The sequence below is a fragment of the Heloderma suspectum genome, chromosome 7 (assembly GCF_057233095.1).
Source record: "Heloderma suspectum isolate Gila_16-S chromosome 7, 16-S_ref, whole genome shotgun sequence".
Classification (NCBI taxonomy): domain Eukaryota; kingdom Metazoa; phylum Chordata; class Lepidosauria; order Squamata; family Helodermatidae; genus Heloderma; species Heloderma suspectum.
The window spans coordinates 24,758,543-24,780,016 of NC_139464.1; the positions used below are offsets into that span (position 1 = coordinate 24,758,543).

Here is a 21,474-nt window from a genome sequence, read left to right on the forward strand (position 1 = left end):
TGCCATCTGAGAGCAGAAATACACAGAACTGGCAGGTCTGTGCTTGCTGCGGTAAAGAGCAATGCAGGAGCACGGGCGGGTCACTGAGACTCCATGTCCTGCCATGCAATCAGTTCCTCAGATCCTGGGGAACTGATGTCAGTCCCAGTAGGCAGCAGTGGGCTAGATGGGCCAAGCGACTGTCTCAGTATAAGGCAGCAGGTTTGTATCTTCACATGTTATCCGTACAACCACATTCCATGCAGCACTCACTACTGGGATTAACGTGCTAATGTGTTGTTTCCCTGCAAGAGAAAATATGTCTGGAGCCTATAAAGCAACAACTGTGTAATTATTGCATGAGGTGGTGGGGGGAATGGAAAGATGCGTTGAGAATACTTTTCCCACATATTCTCTTATTGTTACACCCACCTCAAAGCAAATGTGAAACCCTCTGAGGAAACATGGAAGCTGAAACCAAGTATAAGTGCACTGAAGATACACACATGCACATACCCATCACTCCACAGACCTGACCCCTCAGTTCTCTGAGCTGATTCATACGTTACATTTCCCAGTCATAACACTCTGTTACTTGTGTTCAGGTGTCCTGATCCAACTGTTGTATTTGCATGAAACAGTCCTATGTCACAACAGAAATTCGACAGGTGGCACCTTCATCTTCGTGCCAAGAAAAAAGCTTTGCCTGTTGATTTTCTGCCTGCCATACAGCTGTTAAAAGCATGGGAACTCTTTCACGAAATAAAGGGACCAACTATAAGTGTGGAATACATTCATACATTATGTGTCTGTGAAATGTATTGCTGTTTTTTCCCTTGTTTTGGAAGTTGCTCTGGGTACCTAACTGGGAGCGGTCCTACAATGACTGGAAAAAACAATGGACACAACATGGAGGGTGTTAGGTGTGCTTTGATCCCGCTGAAATAAATGGGATTTGGATCCGGAACTGTGTGCTCTTGTTTTGTGTAATTATATTCATTAGAATCAAATAAATTTTTGGTCTCCTTATTAATGCTGGCCTCCTTATTAATATGACAGTGCACTGGTTACCATTTAAACCTGAGGTCCCTAACATGATGCTAGCAGCCACCAGTGTGCCTACAGACCCTGTTCTTAGCATCTGCCAGGCTCCCTACCTTCCCCCCTCTTGATTTCTATTCCATTTAAAAAGATCTTTTACATTATTATTTTAAAACTGGGAGCCTGACATACTGCAAAGGAAGGGGCTGCTCTCCAGTGCCATCTTTATTTGGGTTCAAAAGAGTGGTTTTGTGTTTCGGAGCTCAGACCTCACCTTTTTCATATAGCATTAGCAACTTACTTTTCTTTTGTCTTCTGGAAGATGAATGTTTTGTGACCAGCCATTCCCACCATAGCTGCCATTTTATTGCCCGCCATGGCAATCATTTTGTGAGAGTGCCCATGACACTCTCTCAGCACTTCAAGTGTGCCCACTGACTCGCAGAGGTTGAGGACGCCTGACCTAAACTCACCCCTTCCAAAGGGAAAGAGAAATTTTTAACAATGCTCTTACCCTGCGACCCGCCTCGTTGTTCTGTACGTTCATGAGAGTGCGTGCCTGCTCCTCTGATCCCTTGGCATAGTTCCTCTCCCGCTCCCTGGCATCGACAAACTCCTTGGCGAATCGGTAGCCGTACTCCACATTGTCGCCGCATCCACCCCATAGCCAGTCTCGCGGCAGGTCCTTTGGACGGGCTGTCCGGCTGCAGCCACAAGTGGAGAGCTCGCCTTCGCGGCAGGCACGGCTGATGGCGTTTACCACTCCTGCGGCGCTGATGGCATAGGTGAATGCAGTCTCTCGGCTACCTGGCAGAGAGAATGGGGAGATCATCAGAAGACATAAACTTCGTTTAATACAGACACTGAAGGTCTAGGAATCAACGCTACAGCGTGAGCGCCTATAATTATGTACTGCTCAGTGCTCACACACATTTTATTTCTCCGTCCATCATCCCTCCGCAGCAGCCTTCCCCAACTTGGTGCCCTTCAGATGTGTTGGACTAGAACTCCCAGCATGCCTCAGCATGCTATGGTGCTCCAGAGGATTGTGTTCAATGAAGGAAAATCCTACAATTCTTCTTGGTTCTGACACTTTCCGTGCAAGTAGCTGTACACTGTGAAACAGGGGCACTCTGGGAAGAGAAGCACCCACTGCTGCTCTAATGTTCACACAAACTAACAGTGCAGGTATCATGTCATTACCCACTTCAGAGAGAGGCCAATATTCTGCTCCTTCCTTGCTTTAACCTCTTCCTAAGGATGGGTTCAGAGATGTGCACATACACTGCTGAATCGGCTTACTTTCTATAGCCATGTTATCCTTGCCATACAGTATTTCACATGTCTGCATGCATCATGACATAGTGCCCAGCACAGACTCCAATCTGCCACAAAGCACAGTTGGAGGTATGCTGTGGTGGCATTCTATATGCACATTCTATATGCACATGATACTGTAGAGTATGTTGATGTGCACACCAGACTATTCAGAACCTCATAGCCTATTCAGAATTTCAAGGAACTTGGGTTCCATTTTTTTAAAAAAGAGCAATATTTGAACATTTTTGCTATACAGTCTGAAGAACCTGGAGGAGGTATGAGTGATACCTCTCTGCCAGTGGTGAAATTCTGCCTTGTGAGCAGCACTCACTGTTCTTTCCTGTGGCATCTTGACTTTCTCCCCCATCTGTACACAAATCAAAAAAAACCCCACCCATACCCCATGCCTCATCAAGACTCCAGTTTTTACCCAAGAATTCCTCATTCTAACCATTCCATTTTATTTCTATAAGCTCTCCAAGTGCAGTGATATATTCTTTCCTTTCTGAAGTAATAATAAAAATCCTAATTCTTTCAAACCTTGTGCTTGGTAAAACAGGAAGAGTAAACATATATGTATGTGGTTGCAATCATGCACAATTATCTGTGAATATGTCCCACCAAACACAGTAGGCCCTACTTATGGGTAAACAGGCATAGGTTTGGGCTGTATGTCATCTTTGTATAGTTTGTTTTGATCATAGGTTTTCATTTATGTACAACTGGGAATTTGAAAATTTTGCCAGAAATTATGGAATTACACATGGCTATAAAATCAAATTTGTAGTGAACCAAGTTAAATTATGGTTTACAGCTGGCCTGGGCCATTTGTTCAGTAACTAGAGCTTGCTGGAAACTGAAAGGCTGCAACAAATTCACACATTTGTAAATGCATAATAAATACAGTTTCTATAAAATGTACATTAGTATGATGTGTATCCAAGCACTGCTTGTTGATCTGTAATGCTTCCTCTGTAATGCTGTTTTTCCATTTCTGATGTGAAATTAAAATGGCAGTCAAAAATAGCATGCAAGTCCTGTCTTTGGGGATGCCAAGATCCAGCCTCCCATAACAGCAGCCCCATCTAGGAAGAGTTTGTGGGAGGAAATTTGGTATGCACCACTCGGTAGCTGCTTGAATTAGCATTGTTATTAAAACTATGCAGAGGAACAACTGATGCCTGAAAGACCAGATGAAGCAACATCAACAATTTTAGGTAACAAATACTGAGATATTTACAGTCCATTGAATGCAGTGTTTTGTATTTAAAAGTTGAATTCCTTTTAAGTACAGCATCCTCAAACAGTTGTTAAGTTTGCAAACAGTTGTTAAGTTTGATATTCCTACTTTAAAGAGGATGAGCACTTCTCCAAACACCTATGACAGCAACTCTACATGACTCACATATCTCTGACACACTCACTGAAACTTTCCGAACGCTAATATTTCGAACATTAAATAATCAAAATCCTACTGTAACCCCTAAATCATAAACTGGGCTTCAAAGTAATAGAGAGTTGAAATCATAACATATCTGCTTCTAATTTACTTTTTTAAAAGTTGGCAGTCACCACAGTCATTCATGCTCTAGTTACTGCAAAGTTAGCCTACTGTAACATGCTCTACATGGGGCTCCCCTTGGAAACTATTCAAAAACTTCAACCGGTGCAAAATGCTGCTGTCATATTGTTGGCTGGAGTTAGATCAGCCTTCCCCCAAATCTGCCCTCTAGATGTTTTGGACTTCAACCCTCATCAGCCTCAGCCAGCATGGCTAATGGTCAGGGATGCTGGGAGTTGTTGCCCAAAAACATCTAGAGGGCACAAAGCTGGGGAAGGCTGTGTTAGATGTTCAGAACATATCACTTCCTTCTTGTTCAATTTGTACTGGTTACCTGTTTGTTTGTTTCTGAACCACTTAGAGTTTTTTTTTATATTAAGCAGTATATAGGTATTATTAATAAATACATACATTCAAGGTGCTGGTTTTGACCTTTAAAGCCCTAAATGGCTTGGGACTTGGATACATAAAGACTGCCTTCTTCCATAGGTTCCTTCCCACATGCTCCATCTGAGGCCTGGCTTCAAGTATCACTGATGAATGAGATATGGCGGAAAGCCATATTGTGCAGTGTCCTCCTGAGGAAGGTTTGCCAGGCCCCGGTTCACTTAAGTGCTATGACCTCCATGATTCACATTGTTTTGTTACTTAGTATTTTATTTGATTTTTTTGTAATTTTATATTGAATTTATTTTTATGACGTGAGACCCTTTGAATACACTTTGTGATAAAAAAAATGGGATATAAGTTACTAAATGATACATAAATAAAAAATCCAATCTATGAGTACTGGAATTACAGCCATGAGGGCTAGAAACGTTTGCTTGAAAGAAATGACACCTAAGGTACTTAGGATTTTAACAAGAGTCAAAATTAATATAAATATTCACCCAGCTGAGGATCCTCTCTGTAGAAAGAAAAGACGAAACACAAGGTAAAGAATAGGGAGGGAAAATGCATGAACTAGGAAAAAATATACTTACAAAAAATCTACAAAAACTCTGCTGTTTAATGTTAATAGCTGAAATATTTAAATGTTTTCCATTGTAAGTCCCTTTTTCATGATTATAGGGTTGGGCTGGAAAATGCAAGGGAAAGTCTGGAATGGATTAGGGGGAAAGGAACTGACTGTGCAGTTCTATCAGAATATAAACCCTAATAGCAAACTCAATTCTCCGAGTGCCTATCCTTATATAGCCAAAACATTGTCACCATGCACAAAAGGGAGGGGGGAAACCCAAGTGTTGCAAAAGTACCACACACACACACACACACACAAAAACCTTTAGAAAACCCCCAAGGGAGGGTACTCCTTTCAAAACAGCCCAATAAGGGTCGAACATGTTTTGGGTGGCTAGATGCAAAAGAGCACAGGCATCTGGACCTTTAACAGTTGTGTTGGAGAGGGAGTCTCAGCAAGTGGCATGGTTAGTTGGCTGGAAGCCTGAACAGGCGCATTCCACACTACAACATTTTGTTACAGGTCCCACTTGTACTCTCCTATTAGATTTTTTTTTACTTTTGGATTTTTTTTACTTTACATCTTCCCCTTTAAAAATGCAGCTGTAAGCTATGAGAGATATGTTTTTACAGAAAGATTTTTGTTTTCTCCATGCGATTAGTAGTTTTTGTCAAAAGTTCTCATTGAAGAAATGTCCCGAATGTGCCAGGTGTAGGCAGAAGTAGAAATATGTAGTGACTGAATTTGGGGATGCAAAGGATGTGAGTGGGAGTCCAGATGGTAATGAACAGGGAATGTACAATCTTCTTCAGTAGTACAGACTGTATTTCTAAGGTAGTTCAGTCACTACATATTTTGAAACTGAAGAAGAATTAACATTCCCTGTTCATTACCATCTGGAATCCCACTCACATCCTTTGCACCCCAGATCAGACACTTCTATCCAGAGATGGCTTATGCGTGTGGTTGCTCTGATGATCGCACAGAATTCTCCCACCCACGAGAGATTCCTCATTACATTCAATGGAGCAACATGATCTGGCCACAAGATTCACACGTGGATTGGGCCTATGTGTTAGGAACATGGCAAGCTGCCAACCGCCTTACACAAAATCAGACCGTTGGTCCATCTAGCTCAGTCTCGTCTACAATCTAAAGTCTACACTGACTGGCAGCACCATTCCAAGGTTTCAGACATGCTCTGCCTGGGGACTGAAGCTGAGACCTCTGCATACAAAGCTCTACCACTGATCTATGGCCCTTCTTCCTCTGTTGTAATCAGCGGAGTGCCCACCTGCTCAAGGGACGCAAACCCAGGAACACAAAGGATTCTGAATCAAGACAAGGGTTAGCTATTTGTTCTGAAGAAAAGCTGGTCATTACAGTCTCCAACGGGACTGGTGATTTCCCCATGCCCACACCACATGCGGGGACATTCACATCCTGCATTTCCTCTGACCCGCTGGTAGTCACAAATAGTGTATCGGAGTGGCAGAGCTCACTGTGCGATGGGCAGGATTCCATGTGTTGAGTTCTATTAAATGGGGAGAGGCGATGTTGGAAACTGCCGGTCTCTGTGGCGAGTGTAATGTCTAGCCCAGTTCATAGTCAGAACTTCTGAGATGAGCAGCCAGTTTGTTTAGCTGGCAGTGCCCAGCTAAACTGTGGCCTCTGCCTATTGCTTAGATCCATGGGAGGGTTACTGAGTCTGAAACATTCCCTTTAAGGTCAAGATAGTGGCGGAGACAAGTTCATCAATAAACAACTAGTTATTAACAGAGATATAACAACCGGATAACTCAGACTAACAACACGCCTCAACCAGGCTCATGAGGCATGGGGCTCCCTCCCACTTTCTAGCTCATGCGACTTAAGGTTCCTTTTGCTAGAGATTCCCTGGGAGTTGTCATTAAAGCAACAGTCACAAATACTACAGAGCCCTTCCCTGCCTAAGCTGCCCCATGAAGACAAAAGGGCTGGACTCAATGGGAGGGAGTAGAGGTTGCTTCATTGCCCCCTCCCAAGAGCTGACGGGCACAGCTTGCAGTGCTGTCATGTATCTTGGGGGAGGGGTTTTTTACTGTGGGTTAGTTATTGTTTCTGAACCTTAGCAGCTGTAGAGCTGGGAGGAGCAACAGTGGGTGAAGCCCTCACTTCTGTGTGTGATGAATAAAGAACAGTTGTGTTTGAGGCCTGCTGATTCCTGCAGCCATTCCTACAACCAAAGCATTTTTTGGTGACAAAGGTGGGATCCTGAGAGCTATACAGGCAGCAAGGACTGTGAATCCATTTATACAGCTAACTGGTACGCAGTCAGTTAGACCCACTGAAGAACCTGAGCAACTTCTATGTTTAAAAAAAGAGAATTAAAATCAAAATGGCTGCTCTTGGACATACTGAAGAATTTGATGTTAGTCAACCTGCTTCATGGGATTCTTATGCAGAACAGCTTTCATTCTATCTTGAAGCAAATAAGATTGCTAATCCTGAACAAAAGCGAGCTGTGCTCTTAACTGTTTGTGGGCCACAGACATTTGCCATAATAAGATCCTCCACTGCTCCTGCCTCACCCCAAACGAAGAGATTTGATGAACTTTTAGGATTACTGAAGATACATTTCTCACCACATCCTTCAGTTATTGTGCAGAGATTTACATTTCACAAACAAATGCAGCAGCCTGGAGAGGGCATTGCTGCTTATGCAGAAACTGCATCATCTTTCTCAACACTGCAACTTTGGGGATTTTCTAGAGGATATGTTGAGGGATTGCCTTGTCTGTGGGGTTTATGATGAAGCACTTCAATGACGCCTCCTGTCTGAGCCAAACTTGACATTTGCAATGGAGACTGCATCACTATGTGTCACGGAACTCAAGAGAGATGCAGATGATGTAAATGCCATCTGGAGCAAGCAGGCTGATCATTCTGAGCAGCAAGGTCAACAGAACACAAGAAATGCACCCTGCATAAAATCTGCAGATAGGCCCTGGCTTACCTATTCCTGCTCAGGTTGTGGAGGACCACATCAACGCTCTCTGTGCAGATTCAAGGATGCTAAGTGCAGGTTTTGCAAGAAGAAGGGTCACCTTTGAACTGCCATTCAAAATCTGTCAGCCCAAGGCCAAGAAACTATAACAAGGAGTCACTCCACCTAGCGCCTCATGGGGTTGATTATCCACAGGGTGATGAAACTCAACAGCTATATCACATTCAGAAGGTCTGTGGGAAGGAACCTCATGATTCCGTGTCGTATGCAACAATATTAATCAATGGCCAGAAATGTAAAATGAAAGTGGATTTGGGGTCTGGGGTATCCATACTTAACAGAGTCACCTTTAAGCACATATTTTCTGGGACCCTTGCTCCAAAGTTGTCAAGTCCATCATGCATTCTGCATGATTACAATGCAAAGAAGGTCGATATCATTGGATGTTGCACTGTAGATGTACAGTATGGCTCCTTCCAAGGGAAGCTTCCACTTATAATTGTGGAGGGGCAGAGAAAAATCCTATTGGGAAGAAACTGGTTCTCATCAATAGGGATTAGTGTTCAAGGAATTCACACCCTTGCTACAAGTCAGCCTGCAGCAACTGTTAATAAATTTCCAAAGATATTTTCTGAAGAATTTGGAGAATACAAAGGGAAGCCAGTGTCTCTCCATCTGGATCCATGTATTGCACCAATTTGCATGACAGCCAGGTATGCACCTTTTGCATTGCGGGGAAAAACTGAAGAGCTTGAGCATCTCATCAAGCAAGGTGTGCTAGAACCAGTTGTACAGACGCAGTGGGCTATGCCCATTGTGCCAGTATTAAAGCCTAATGGGAAGGTAAGACAGCGTGGGGATTACAAGTGCACTGTGAATAAGGCACTTAAGCAGCATCCATACCCAGTGCCTGCTGTCAATCAACTCCTCGCTGTTCTTGGTGGAGGGAAGGACTTTGCAAAACCTGATCTGGCCCAAGCACATCAAGGGTTTCTGTTGATTCTACAGCAGATGCCCAAACAATAATCGCTCATCAAGGGGCGTTCCAAGTAACGGAATTTCTGTGGCCTCTGGACTGTTCCAACAGTTCATGGAAACCCTACTTTCTGGAATTCCAGGTGTTGTGCCATATTTTGACAATGTCCCGCTCATGGGATCAACAGAGGAAGAACGTGCTGAAGGACTTCAAGAGGTTCTACATCATTTTGACACATCCGGCATTCACGTAAAAAAAGGGAAATGTGAAATTGGAACCTCCAACATAACATTTTTGGGCTATCGTATTGATGTTTCTGGCATTCACCCCACCGACGAAAAAATACGTCCAATTCACAATGCACCTGCTCCAAAGACAAAGCAGGAACTTCAAGCCTTCTTGGCACTTCTCAATTTCTACCATGTGTTTCTTCCACAAAAGGCTACCATTACTGAGCCACTGCATCGCTTGCTGTGAAAACGAGTTCCATGAAAAAATACCAGCCAGCATGAGAATGCTTTCCAGAATGTCAAACATTTGTTGAGTTCAAATTCCTTGCTTGTACATTATGATGAAAACCCCCCACTAATCCTTACTACTGATGCTCCTTCTTACAGGGTTGGTGCTGTTCTAAGCCATACATTTCCAGATGGTACAGAGGCACCAATTGCTTATTATTCAAGGACTATGTCACCCAGTGAAAGGAACTTTGCACAAATTGACAGAGAAGCCCTGACTGTTATTGCAGGAGTCAAAAAGTTCCACAGCTATCTCTATGGCCATGCTTTTGAAATACGCACGGATCACAAGCCTCTTTTAGGAATCTTATCTCTAGGTAAGCCTATTCCTGGCATACTGTCACCTCGCATGCAGCATTGAGCATTCTGCTCCATGCTTATGATTATACACTTGTCTACAAACCAGAAAAGGCAATAGCTAATACTGATGGATTAAGTCGGGTACCACTTCAAATTCCAGATTTTGTTGTACCTCCTCCACTGGAAGTCTTGATGCTAGAAGCCCTTCCTGACTCACCTCTTCAGGCTGCTCAAATTGCTAGGCTGACTGCTTGAGATCCTGTACTGGCTCATGTTTTAAACTGGGTATGGAGGGGATGGCCGGATGAGGAACTGCCAGAGGAATTTAAGCCATTCAAATGCCGTCACCATGAGATGTCTGCCCATAAGGGATGTCTGCTATGGGGAAACCATGTTGTTATTCCAGATAAGGGTCATCAAACCATCTTGACGACAAAGCATTGGCCAGAAGCTATGTCTAGTGGCCAGGTATCAACTCAGATACTGAAAAATCTGTAAAGGAGTGCAGTACTTGTCAAGCCACTAGGCACAATCCACCAAGGGCACCTGTCTTTCCATGGGAAGTGACCAAAAAGTCTTGGTCAAGAATCCATATTGATTTTGCAGGACTATATCAAGGAAAAAAAGTCTTGGCTGTGGTAGATTCTTACTTGAAGTGGTTTAAAGTAGTCTTAGTACCATCAGAAACAGCCACTGCAACAATCACAGCACTGCGCCACTTATTTGCAACCCATGGGTTGCCTGATATTATAGTCTCAGGCAATGGGACTGCTTCTACATCTGCTGAATTTAAAACATTTGCGGACAAAAACCTTATTCGGGCTGTCACCATTGCACCTCGTTATCCCAGAGCAAATGGCCGAGCTGAACGGGTGGTGCAGACAACAAAAGATGCTCTGAAGCGCATTGCAGGAGGAGACTGGCCAACATGCCTTGCCAGGTTTCTCATTGCTCAACATGTTACTCTTTGAACAACAATGGGAGTCAGTCCTGCAGTTATTTAAGGGGCGGCATCTAAAAGCTTGCCTTGACCCACCCAGATTTAGCTGAAGGCTTACAAAGCAAACGGGAGCAAGCTTTGGATGCTGCCTTCTCAGCTCCTACTCTCCATTCATTTGCCCCACAAGATCATGTGTTTGCTAGGAACTACGGTGCTGGACCGAGAATGGTCCCTTTCTCTTATCACTGAGGTCACTGGACCTGTGTCATACAAGGTCCAGTGTGCAGATGGGTCAGTGTGGCATCGCCATGTTGACCAATTGAGAAGGTGTTCTGACCAGAGTGGGTTGTCATCAGCAGAGCCAGCTCCTGAAGATCTATCTGGAACTGATGCATTTCTCTCACCGCCAGTTGAAGTGCCAGAACCACTAAGTGATAGGACTCCTTCCTTACCTATGGCAGTTACTGAAAGAAAGTCATCTGAGCAATCTACACCTACTAGTTGAGTGCAGAGACTGTGCCGTGAAAGGGTGCCTCTTCAATGGTTGGAAGACTATGATAGCTAAGCGGGGAGGAATCTTATGTATCTGGGGTGGGGGCGTGGGGAGTGTACTGTGGGTTGATTATTGGTTTTGAACCTTAGCAGCTCCTGTAAAGTTGGGAATAGCAACAGTGGGTGGAGCTTCTGCTAACTTCTTCATTTCTGTGTGTGCTGAATAAAGAACAGTTGTATTTGAGGCCTGCTCCTGCAGTCATTCCTACTACCAATACAACAAGAGCCTTTAGCTGGAGCTGTATCCCCACATCCCTCCATAGCTCCACAGATACGCAACCCTTTATACATAATGAGATATCCTGCCCTCCATCACACTCTGAGATCAGAAGATTACTCAGTCTCCCCTAAGAGCTAAACTAGGGGCCAAAAACAGACATTACTGTAAATCTGTATCTAGCAGCTCCATCTTTCTTTTCATTTTTATTCTAGAGTAAGCACAGGGGGCTGATCCAGATCATCAAAGCCCTTCTACCTCCCACGCTAGGATCCTGATCCAGATTGGGACCCTTGTGTCTCCTCTTAAAGTAATGTCGGTTCTGGCCCTAGATGAGCCAGCCAGAGATATATGCTTAAAACAGGGGTAGGCAGCTTGTGCCCCTCCAGATATTGTGGCCAGAACGCCCATCATCCATCACCACTGGCTATGCTGGCTAGTGCTAATGGAAGTTGTAGGCAAAAACATCTGGAGGGCACAAGTTGCCCACTTCTGGCTTAAACCCATTTCTGCTGCAATCACATAGAGAAGTCCAATTCAAGGTGCAATATTTCTTTATTTAGAACATTTTTATCTCACCTCTCCTCCAATATGATGTACAAGGTTCTCCCCCTCCCATTTTATCCTCACAATGACCCTGTGAGGTAGGTTAGGCTGAGAGACAATGACTGGCCCAAGGGCATGCAGTAAGTTTCATGGCTGTGAGGGTGCAGGGACATGAACCTGAAGCTCTCCAGTCTGAGTCTGCCACACTAACCACCGGACCATGCTCCTTCCTCCTGTGGCTTACCACTCCCCAGTGCCCCTTTCCTCAGGCATTTTTCTCCCAGCCAGGCCCTCAAATACTAGAGGCAACCCATGAGAACTGAGGGTCCACCTCCCGCCATGCCCCCTGTACTCCTCAAATCAGACACCTCATCCCCATTTTCTACAAGATTTGTGACAATTCTGACACCATGTCCAGTTTGGCCCTAAGTCCTAGCTTCTCCTTCCCCCTCCTGTGCCAGCTCCAAAAAAGGAATATTTTGCTCCTAGCAGGTAATCAGTTGACAAGCATCCAATAATAATAATAATAATAATAATAATACAACACTAACATCCAGTCCAAAATTCTTCATCTGCACACAGAGCTTCCTGTGAACGTCAGAGGATGTTCCACATAGGAATCCACTTCTGTGCATGGAGCTGTCCTCCACACTAAGATAATGGGGCAGCTGGAGCTGGTGCAGAACCCCAGACATGGGGCATGGGAACCTCAGAACCCACACTAGGAAGATCATATCAAGGTTCTTTCTCTCTCACTAACAGAGTCACCCAATCTTAATCTAGTTCTGCTTTTTTTTAATGCACTGATTTTACTGAGCCAAAATGTGGCAACCCAGCCCCTCAAATTTTCTTCATGATTACTCATGGTTTTGGAATCTTTGGATGGAATTGGCAGCAAGCAGACAGATGGTTTATGATCCCTTTAGTTCATCAGACACTCCTTTATCCTCTTATTCTGTTCCTTTGAGTTAACTCCTCTTGGGACTTTTTATTGACTCCATGTTTCAGATTCAGCAAAGGATGGGCTGAGTCCTCTACATAAGCCAGGGAGTGTGTAGATCTATGTTGTTATTGGCATTACATAGCTCTGGCTGAAAGATACTTCCTATCGTGGCAAAAGGCACAATGCTATGCATGTTTAGACAAAAAAGTCCTACAACTCCCAGCATGCCCCAGCCAGCCATGCTGGTTGGGAGTTGTAAGACTTTTTTTCTGTCTAAACGTGCACAGGATTGTGCCCTAAACCACACTCAAATGCATGTATTCGTGTGGCAATTTTATTCTGGCTTCTATCGTTTTGCCTCATTCTCAGCAGCCTCAAGGAGCAAAGAAAGGGAGTATGTCCTGCAGGATATGCAGAAGTTTAAATGAACACTGATATTATTGCTCAGGGATTTGAGAGAGTTCCTAACATGGCTATTAGCCGTGAAGAGGCAGCGTGTTAGGCAGTGAATTTCGTTAGGTCCTAATAAAGGTATTGCCCAACTGTGGAATTTGGATTTTTTCCTCATGGATCAACACAGCTACTATTTTTTTTTTTACATATATAAAAATCTGCAACTGTACACAAAATATGCATTTCTGGGAGAAAATATGCAATGTGGCTGCACCCTGCAGCGCAGAGCCTGCACTGAAGAGGGGGTTGGACTAGATGATCTCTGAGGCGACTTCCAACTCTATGATTCTATGATAAGGGCTGATGCCATAAAATATCCAGTATGACATTCTTAAGACTGCTGTTCTGTTTGTGCACGTTTGTGTCTGTTTTTTCCTTTCTTAGGAGTTTTTTTATATCCTTCACTCCAAATAAAGTTTAGCTAGAATTTATGATGCCACTTGTGTGAAGCTTGACTAGAATACTCGTCTGCATTAGTGCTGTCAAATTTCCAGGATTTTCTAATACTCTGTGTAGGCTTCTAAATATAATGAAATGTGACTCTAAGCAACAAAGCACATGCAGACACAGAAGGAAAATGCACGAGGGTATTGTAGCGGCACATGCTTATGCACGGATTACCATTACAAAGAATTGTGCAGCTTTGCCACTCCCTGTGGAAAAATTCCTATGGATGCCCATGACAGCAGGACTCATGATTTTATGTTCTTAGAGTAGTTAACCACCTGTACCTTATTTCATGCAGCACCTCTTAGGTGAGGTCTGCACAAGGATGTGTTCCGCTGAAAAGATGGGGACATGCACAAGGTTCTTGCAAGATTCTCTTGGGTGGACTGCACCCAAGATGGGGAGAAACAACAGACCAGTCAAACCGGTGGAGGGTGGGGTGAAAGAGAAATTGGGGTGCTGGAAGAGAGAAAAAGCTGCAGACCAGCCAGGTGGCCCCTGGGAGGGCACCTTGCCCAGGGCCCCCTGAAACCTGGCAGGACTCCGTAGAAGCTATCATGTTGTCCTCCCTAAACTCCTGGGCAGACGTTAGGTGAGCCTTAATCAAGGAGAAGGACTTTTCAGTGGTGGCACCTTGGATATGGAATATCCTTCCCAAGCAGGCTTGGCAGGCACCCACACTTTTATCATTTAGACAACAGATTAAGACCTTTCTGTTCAAGGCCTTTAAAGGGTCATTTAAAGGCCTTTAAGTCACCTTTTAAAGGGTGATTGGTGGCTGCTGCTTTTATTGGGTAGTTTCTGTGAGTTTATTTGATTTTAGACTGCTTGTTGTGGGTACTACAGCTCAAGTATTATGTACAGAGGGGCATTTGATTGTAAACAACATGGGATATTTTAATAGAAAATCAGTATATGAATATTTCAGTAAATAAAATAATAAACAATCAGATCTTTTTCATCTATCACTTTGTAAACATGTTTCATTATTCCAAGCTAAAAGGAAAACATAATTTAATGCTATTGTAGTAGTAACTGTCAATATATATGACCTCTGATGTCCATTTCATGCCTAAGGCAGGGTGTCCCTATTACCTCACCCTAGTTACCCCCCAAGCAAATGCACTTAGGATCATAACCCAAGAGCACAATCCTATGCATGTTTAGACAGAAAAAAAGGACTACAATTCCCAGCATTCCCCAGCCAGCATGCCTGACTGGGGCATGCTGGGAATTGTAGACTTTTTTTCCTGGTCATTTTATCTCCAGTTAAGGATTAAGGACAAATGGCTCTAAGGACATATTTTAGGCCAGGGTGGGCAACCTGCATCCTTAGGGCACATGCAGCCCCCAGCCTTGCACAATCAATTCACTTGTGTGGCAAGAACAATCTGTCCCTACCCTGGCAGCCTGCTGGGTGAGGAAGAGAGAAGGGGTGGTAGATAGAGTGAGAGAAACGGGGTGGCCCCACCCACTGCTGGCTGCAACCCTGCTCACCACCACCCCACTGTGGCCCCCAACAGATTACCCCCAAAGGAATTCAGCCCTCAACAAGATCCCCACCCTATTTTAGGCTGTAATAAATGAACTCAGTGGGACATACTTCTGAGTAAACATCCATAACAAAAACAGAATATTAAACAGATTTAAATGTGCCTTGTAAAACAGCCTAGAAGCCTGGTCCTAAACACGCTTAATCAGACATGAATCCCATAAAGCTCAACTGGATTTAGGATTGCAACTTTAGCTAGCCTTCCCCAGCTTAGTACCCTCCAGAAGTTGTGGACTACAACTTCCAGCATCACTGACCATTGCCAATGCTGGCTGGGGCTGATGGAAATTGAAGTCCAAAACATCTGGAGGGCACTAGGTCGGGGAAAGGTGACTCAGGCCATAGTACACCAGCTCTAGTGGTTTATATAGATCTCACTGTAAACAATGCTGCAGCTGTTTTAAGCTTGCTTTCATGTAAACTGTAGCCTAGTCTCCAATTAAAAGGGAAACTTAACTAACCATAGAACTCCAAACTAAATATGTCTCCTTTACAAGTCATCTTCAGCCTATGCTGAATTGCTCACAACATAAAAGGCATGGAGTCAGCTTCTTCTTTTTTGTCTTGAATAAACAAATGTGTCTGTATTGTTGAACTAGCCACATTCCTCATCCCTTTAAGACAATTCAAATGAAGGCAAAATATGAGCTGTGTGAACAGTTTGTTTCAAACTAACAAACAAACAAACAAACAAACAACTCCCCTTAAAATATAATGAAGTGTCTTTTGAAAAAACAAAACCAAATCATTTTAAATGTACCATTTAACAATGCTTAAACTGCAAATGGTATACTTTGGTACGGAAAGTCTCAAGATTATTTATCAAATGATATTTTGATTTTTAAAAATAATAGTATTGCGTTGTTTCACTGGTTTGGTTGTACTTTTATTGTAAATGTAATTCATTTTGGTTCTTGTCTGATGGAGAGTGTGGAATGTAAGTGATTAATGCCACAATCCTATCCACACTTACCTGGTAGTAAGTCCCAGTGAACTCATTGAGACTTACTTCTGTGTAGACTCACTGTAACTACACAGTCCTAATCATGTCTACTCTGAAGTGAGTCCCACTGAGTTCAGTGGGGCTTATTCACGGTTACAGGATTGCAGCTTTAATATTTATCAATTATGGGGAATAATACAAGATATTAACTGGTGTTTACTTAAACTATCCACCAAAATCGAACAAGGTCCTTTGCAGCCATCCATCCATATAGGTCCAAGACATTTTGCTGCCTGAGGTGGAACATCAAATCTCCCCCTACACACACACACACACACACACACACACGTACCAAGGTGCATAGTGCCCAAGGTAGGCTGATTTATTATGGCACCTGAGGCAGAAAATCTCATAAACACCTCTCCTTGGGAATAAAAATACAATAAAAATACATTTAAAGTATACATTTGTTGACCTTCTGTGACAGCCGCCTTATTCAAGGCCAACTCTGGACCAGAATCTAAAGGCTAGAACAATCCTTTCTCAAAATGTGCCTCAATATCCCTGACTGGTCAGTGAATTTCTGAGGGAAGCTGTTACTGCCTCCTCCAGCCCTGGGAAGCCCTTGGTGGAGTGGGGAGGGAAGCTGAGGAGGTGGCTGCTGTTTTAGCACCTTGCCTTTATTATCCTCACAGTCGGGCACATCAAACCTGAGCCACCTGAGCCGGATTTCTCCATTTCTTGCCAGTGGAGGACTGCATTTCAAAAGGATTTGGGACAATGTATCCCAGCTCACACCTCAATTCAAGTACTGCAATGACCTGCCAATGAGCCTCTTTGCTGCTCAGCAGATGGACCCCCAGGGAAGCCCTGTATTCTCATCTGTGGTGGGCAGGACAAGAGACTCCCTCCACGGCAGAGAAAGGAAAGAAGAAAAGTGCTCCGCTCCTTCCTTGCCAAGCAAACCAAGGGAGAGTGTGTCCTATTTTGGAGAGGGGAGGGGAAGAGGCAGGTACAGCACAAGCGCTCTTTAAAAAAAAAGAAAACAGCAAAGAGATGGCATTTCTCAGCGGGGCAGGCCTCCTATGGAGAGTGCAGTGTGTTTCTTGGCTAGATTGACAATCCTGGCGGCAGGGAAGAAAAACCCAAAGGAAGGGAGTTCAGGGAAGTGTTGGTTGCAGACTTAACCTGCGGGTATCACCCTCATTGGCAGCCTATTAGTCAAGCTTTCCTCAATCTGGTGCCCTCCAGATGTTTTTGACTACAACTCCCATCATCGCCAATCAGCATGCCATTGGCAGCCTATTAGCCAAGACTTCCTCAATCTGGTGCCCTCCAGATGTTTTTGACTACAACTCCCATCATCGCCAACCAGCATGCCACTCCAAAAACCTTGCCACTTTGATACACAGCTTCCTCTCCAGACCAGTTTTCCCTTTTCCCTTTCCCCTTGGGCTCTTAAAGAAGGATAATAGCAGGGGAGGGGTTTCTTAGCACCATAAAGCTTTGTACAGAAAGTCACAGCAGGTGGGGGTGGATTTTCAACAGGGAAGCAAAGTGGTGTGTATGTACATTTAACCCTTTCCCCTGCTTTTCTCCTGCAATCCCCCCGCCCCCATTCCCCACCCTGCGGAATTCCGGATGCATGTTTACCTTCCAGCAGATGGAGAATGGAATAAGATACCCAGGGAAGTTCTGGGATCCCCTTCCCAGGATGTTTTTACATTGAATAAACAAGGCTAAGATTCAGCCAGAGCTTAGCCCTGGGACCAGTTTTCAATGCCAGGGCCAAGCCCTGGAACACATCAAGCGATAGAGTGCAACTGAGCATATACAAAGTGCATTTCCCCACACACATCTGGAATGAGAGGTCAGAGATTTGGGTGCAGAGGATACGTCTTCTAGGCAATTGGAGCGTTGGGACATGTCGTATTAAATACTGTAAGCAATACGCTTTTACATATTAACCAACTAATAAGCATCTAAGTGATACAAAACAGGTAAGACAGCAAACAATTCAGTGATATTTTATAACTGGCCACTTCCCACAACAAAATTTGGGAAGACAGCAGTGTTGAAAGGCAGCTAAGAAACGCATTAGATGAATAAATAATTTTCGGACACAGATTATCACTTCAGTGCAGAAAAACTATGCCTACACTGTAAAGTATGCTACAGAAGACTTCTTTCTTACTGAAGAGATTTCTAGCATGACACCTTCTAAGCTACAAAAAGCTACAATCCGGCAGAATTCAAATGTAACTGTTCTGTGCGACTAGGGAGAACAAAGGGGGTTATCAATACAGATGTTTACCTCACTTCAGACAAGACACTCCCTAATCAGAAAACCTTAACATTTCCAGTACATGACACATTGACCAGCGGGGGTTACAGTCAGTTGTAATGACTCATAGTTTTGGTTCAGTCAGTTTGTCCTTTGTATTCAGCAAGGTGGTAAACTGTAATTCCAGGTATATATTTTATGCAAGTTTTGCAGATTTCCTTAAAAGCAAAGTCTGAGGCCACTGTAATGGGGGTGGGCAGGCAGATCTGCTTTAAACCTGGCATTGTGGATGTAATTAATAGGGATTAATTGTCCTTTGAAAATATCTATTGCTATGATTCTTCTTCTCTTTGATATTTCTCACTTGTCCTGACTTTGCATGAAGGCCTCACCCTTTTCTCCCGTGCAGGTTTCCCTGGTTCTACCACCCAGCCCTTGGCAATAATTATTTTCCCTCCTTTCCTTTGTCACACCAATGCCACTAAGAAGCTAATTGGTTCCCCATGCTTTGTGCCGCCTTCCACTGGTCCTTGCTCTTGAAACCTCTCTTATACAAACTGTTTTTGTTTTATTATTGTTTTAACCATGTGTTTATTGTATTTTTTGTTTAGTCCCTTTGATTGATAGCCACCTTGAGCGCCAATTCTTGGTGGAAAGGTGAGCTACAAATCAAATAAATAAATAGTTTCCCCTTGCCTTTTTTATCACACCATTCTTCCTATGATGCTCATGCCACCTGCAGTCTGTCCCTCTTCTTACGGATTCACTATCCCTGCACCTGTGTACAATTTGCCTTCCTGCTCCCCTATTCTCATGTGCGTAGATCCTCAAATTACCTCCAGTCTTGTCACCTTCCACTCACCAACCACTTTCCCCTGGCTCTATGGTTTCCCACGCAACCCTCTCATTCTGCTCTCAGAGCTCCATTTTCTCCAGGCTCTGCTCTTCATCCCTCCTTTCCCCTCCACCCCCATGGACTCCTTCCACAATCCTCTGAACCACTGCCACTGCTCTACTCCTCTCCGTCCTTACCCCTCACGTACCTATGCTCATGACCCTGCCGAACACAGACGTGTTGTCTACCGTGCTGCAATTCCACCGCCTCTGCCGGAACTGGTACTGGCACTCTTTGATGGCACTCTTGGCCCCCTCTCCAATGTACATCATGTGCTCCTGGTAAAGCTGGCACAACTTCCTTTGGCCTGGAGACAGCCCTGGCAGTTGGCTGCACACCGGCTGGGCTCCAATAATGTACATCTCAGGTCTCTGGATTGGGTTCATAGCCAACGACCTGGAACGAGAAAAACACAGTGAAGGAAGAAAGCACAAGGAGATCTGATCTCAGGCCATCTCTCTCTTGCCCAGTCTCTCACAGCAGCTTTTCGGCTTCTGAGGCTTTGTCTCTCTAACAGCAACCAAGACTGTTCTGGAAGGGGAGACCCTGCTTGGGTAAACCACAAAGACACCACTCAGGATCAAAGAGGCTGAGACTTCCTTAATTAGGGAAGAGGGCTAAAAGTAGCTCACTGGTCTGCGGGGTGGGGGGGGTGGGGGGGAATAGCCTCCTCCATCAAATGCATAAACTAACACAGGCGCTCTTCTGGGATTAATTATACCAGGACAGCCAACAGTTTCCTACAAACTATTAGGAAGAGACCCCGCCCCCCATCTACCTATCACCATGATATAGTGTCATCATGATACTCTGCCAAAATTTGCCTTGCCTCTCTGGGAAATCCAGTCTCTGGATCAACGATTTATTTAAAAACAAAAGTGCCAGGTGCGGCACACAGAAGGCAATACGATCCCTGTCAGAACACTTTGATCCAGTGACCACTGAGCTTGATTCCAAGCCAGTTATCCAGACATTGTGGGGGCCCTTCTACCTTGGAAGTCGATCCCTTTGCTTACAATGGAACTGACTTCCAGGCACTGCGTGCGGGATTGGGGACGTCGCCTAGTCAGGACAACGATGGACGGACAGAGACGGCAGAGGGGAAAACGGCGAAAGAGGGAGGCTTAGCAAGAACAGTCTATAATGGGGGAGCATTTCAGTTAGCTTTTTCTCTACTACTACTACTAATATTACTATTATTATTATTATTATTATTATTATTATTTCCCTCAGCAGTACTTTCAAAGGATCCTTTCTAGAAAGAGAATTTCGGCCCATAAAATACATCAGTTCTACCCCCAGGGCGCTCTGGGCTTCCTCTGAGTGGGGAAGTGGAGAGTTTTCTTGAAAAAGTAAAGCACACACACAGAGAGCGCGAGCGCACACGCAGAGAAACCCCCACGCGCGTTTTCTGCTTTCGGGGGATGGGGGGGTCTCTTTTCGTCGCTGGATCCATCCCCCACCCCACCCCCAAAAGGACAAAGGCAAAGGAGGGCAGGCGGGCGGGCAGGCAGGCGGGCAGAGTCCGTCGGGTCACTCACCACCAGGAGCTGGCCTCGGCCAGGAGCTGCGTGCAGCCGCCGAGGAGAGCCAGGCTGAGGAGCAGCCGCATCCCAGGCATGGTGCGCTTCCCGCGGCTCTCGCGCCTTTGCCCGGCCAGGCTGGGGCTCATCGGGACTCCCTGCAAGACAAGGGAGGGGAGAGAGATGAGAGCCGGGCGGGAGGGGGCAGCGGCAGCCGCTTGAGTCCGGCGGGGTGGGAGAGAAGGAGGGAGCTCAGCAGGGAGGCTGGCCGCGCGCGCCCCCTCCCCCCTCTCCGCCCAAGGAAGCCCCCTCCCCTCCCCTCCCCTCCCCTCTCCTTTCTCCCCCAGTGAACGCGCAAGAGCCTCCCGGGAAGGGAGATGGGAGAGGGCCGGTGGGGCGGGGGCTTTCTCCATAAAGAAGGTCCAGCAACGAGACACGCACACTGCACATGCTCAGGGGCACTCGCTCTTGGGGTCATGACCAAACACAGAGCAAAAGAGGGAACTCCTCACATCCGGATCAAGGGCTGGTGAGATC

The 21,474-nt window shown here is 44.9% G+C and overlaps 1 protein-coding gene across 1 annotated transcript in view; it reads right to left on the bottom strand.

Annotated features, from left to right (window-relative positions):
- WNT5B (Wnt family member 5B) overlaps positions 1 to 21,086 on the bottom strand; it is a 31,113-nt gene extending 10,027 nt beyond the window's left edge. The window contains exons 1-3 of the mRNA XM_084811713.1: positions 20,956 to 21,086; positions 19,563 to 19,810; positions 1,535 to 1,827 (exon numbers count right to left, since the gene is read on the bottom strand). Of these exons, the coding sequence (XP_084667839.1) occupies positions 1,535 to 1,827; positions 19,563 to 19,810; positions 20,956 to 21,086 (672 nt within the window). The remainder of the gene's footprint in view (positions 1 to 1,534; positions 1,828 to 19,562; positions 19,811 to 20,955) is intronic.
- Positions 21,087 to 21,474: the final 388 nt, after the last annotated feature.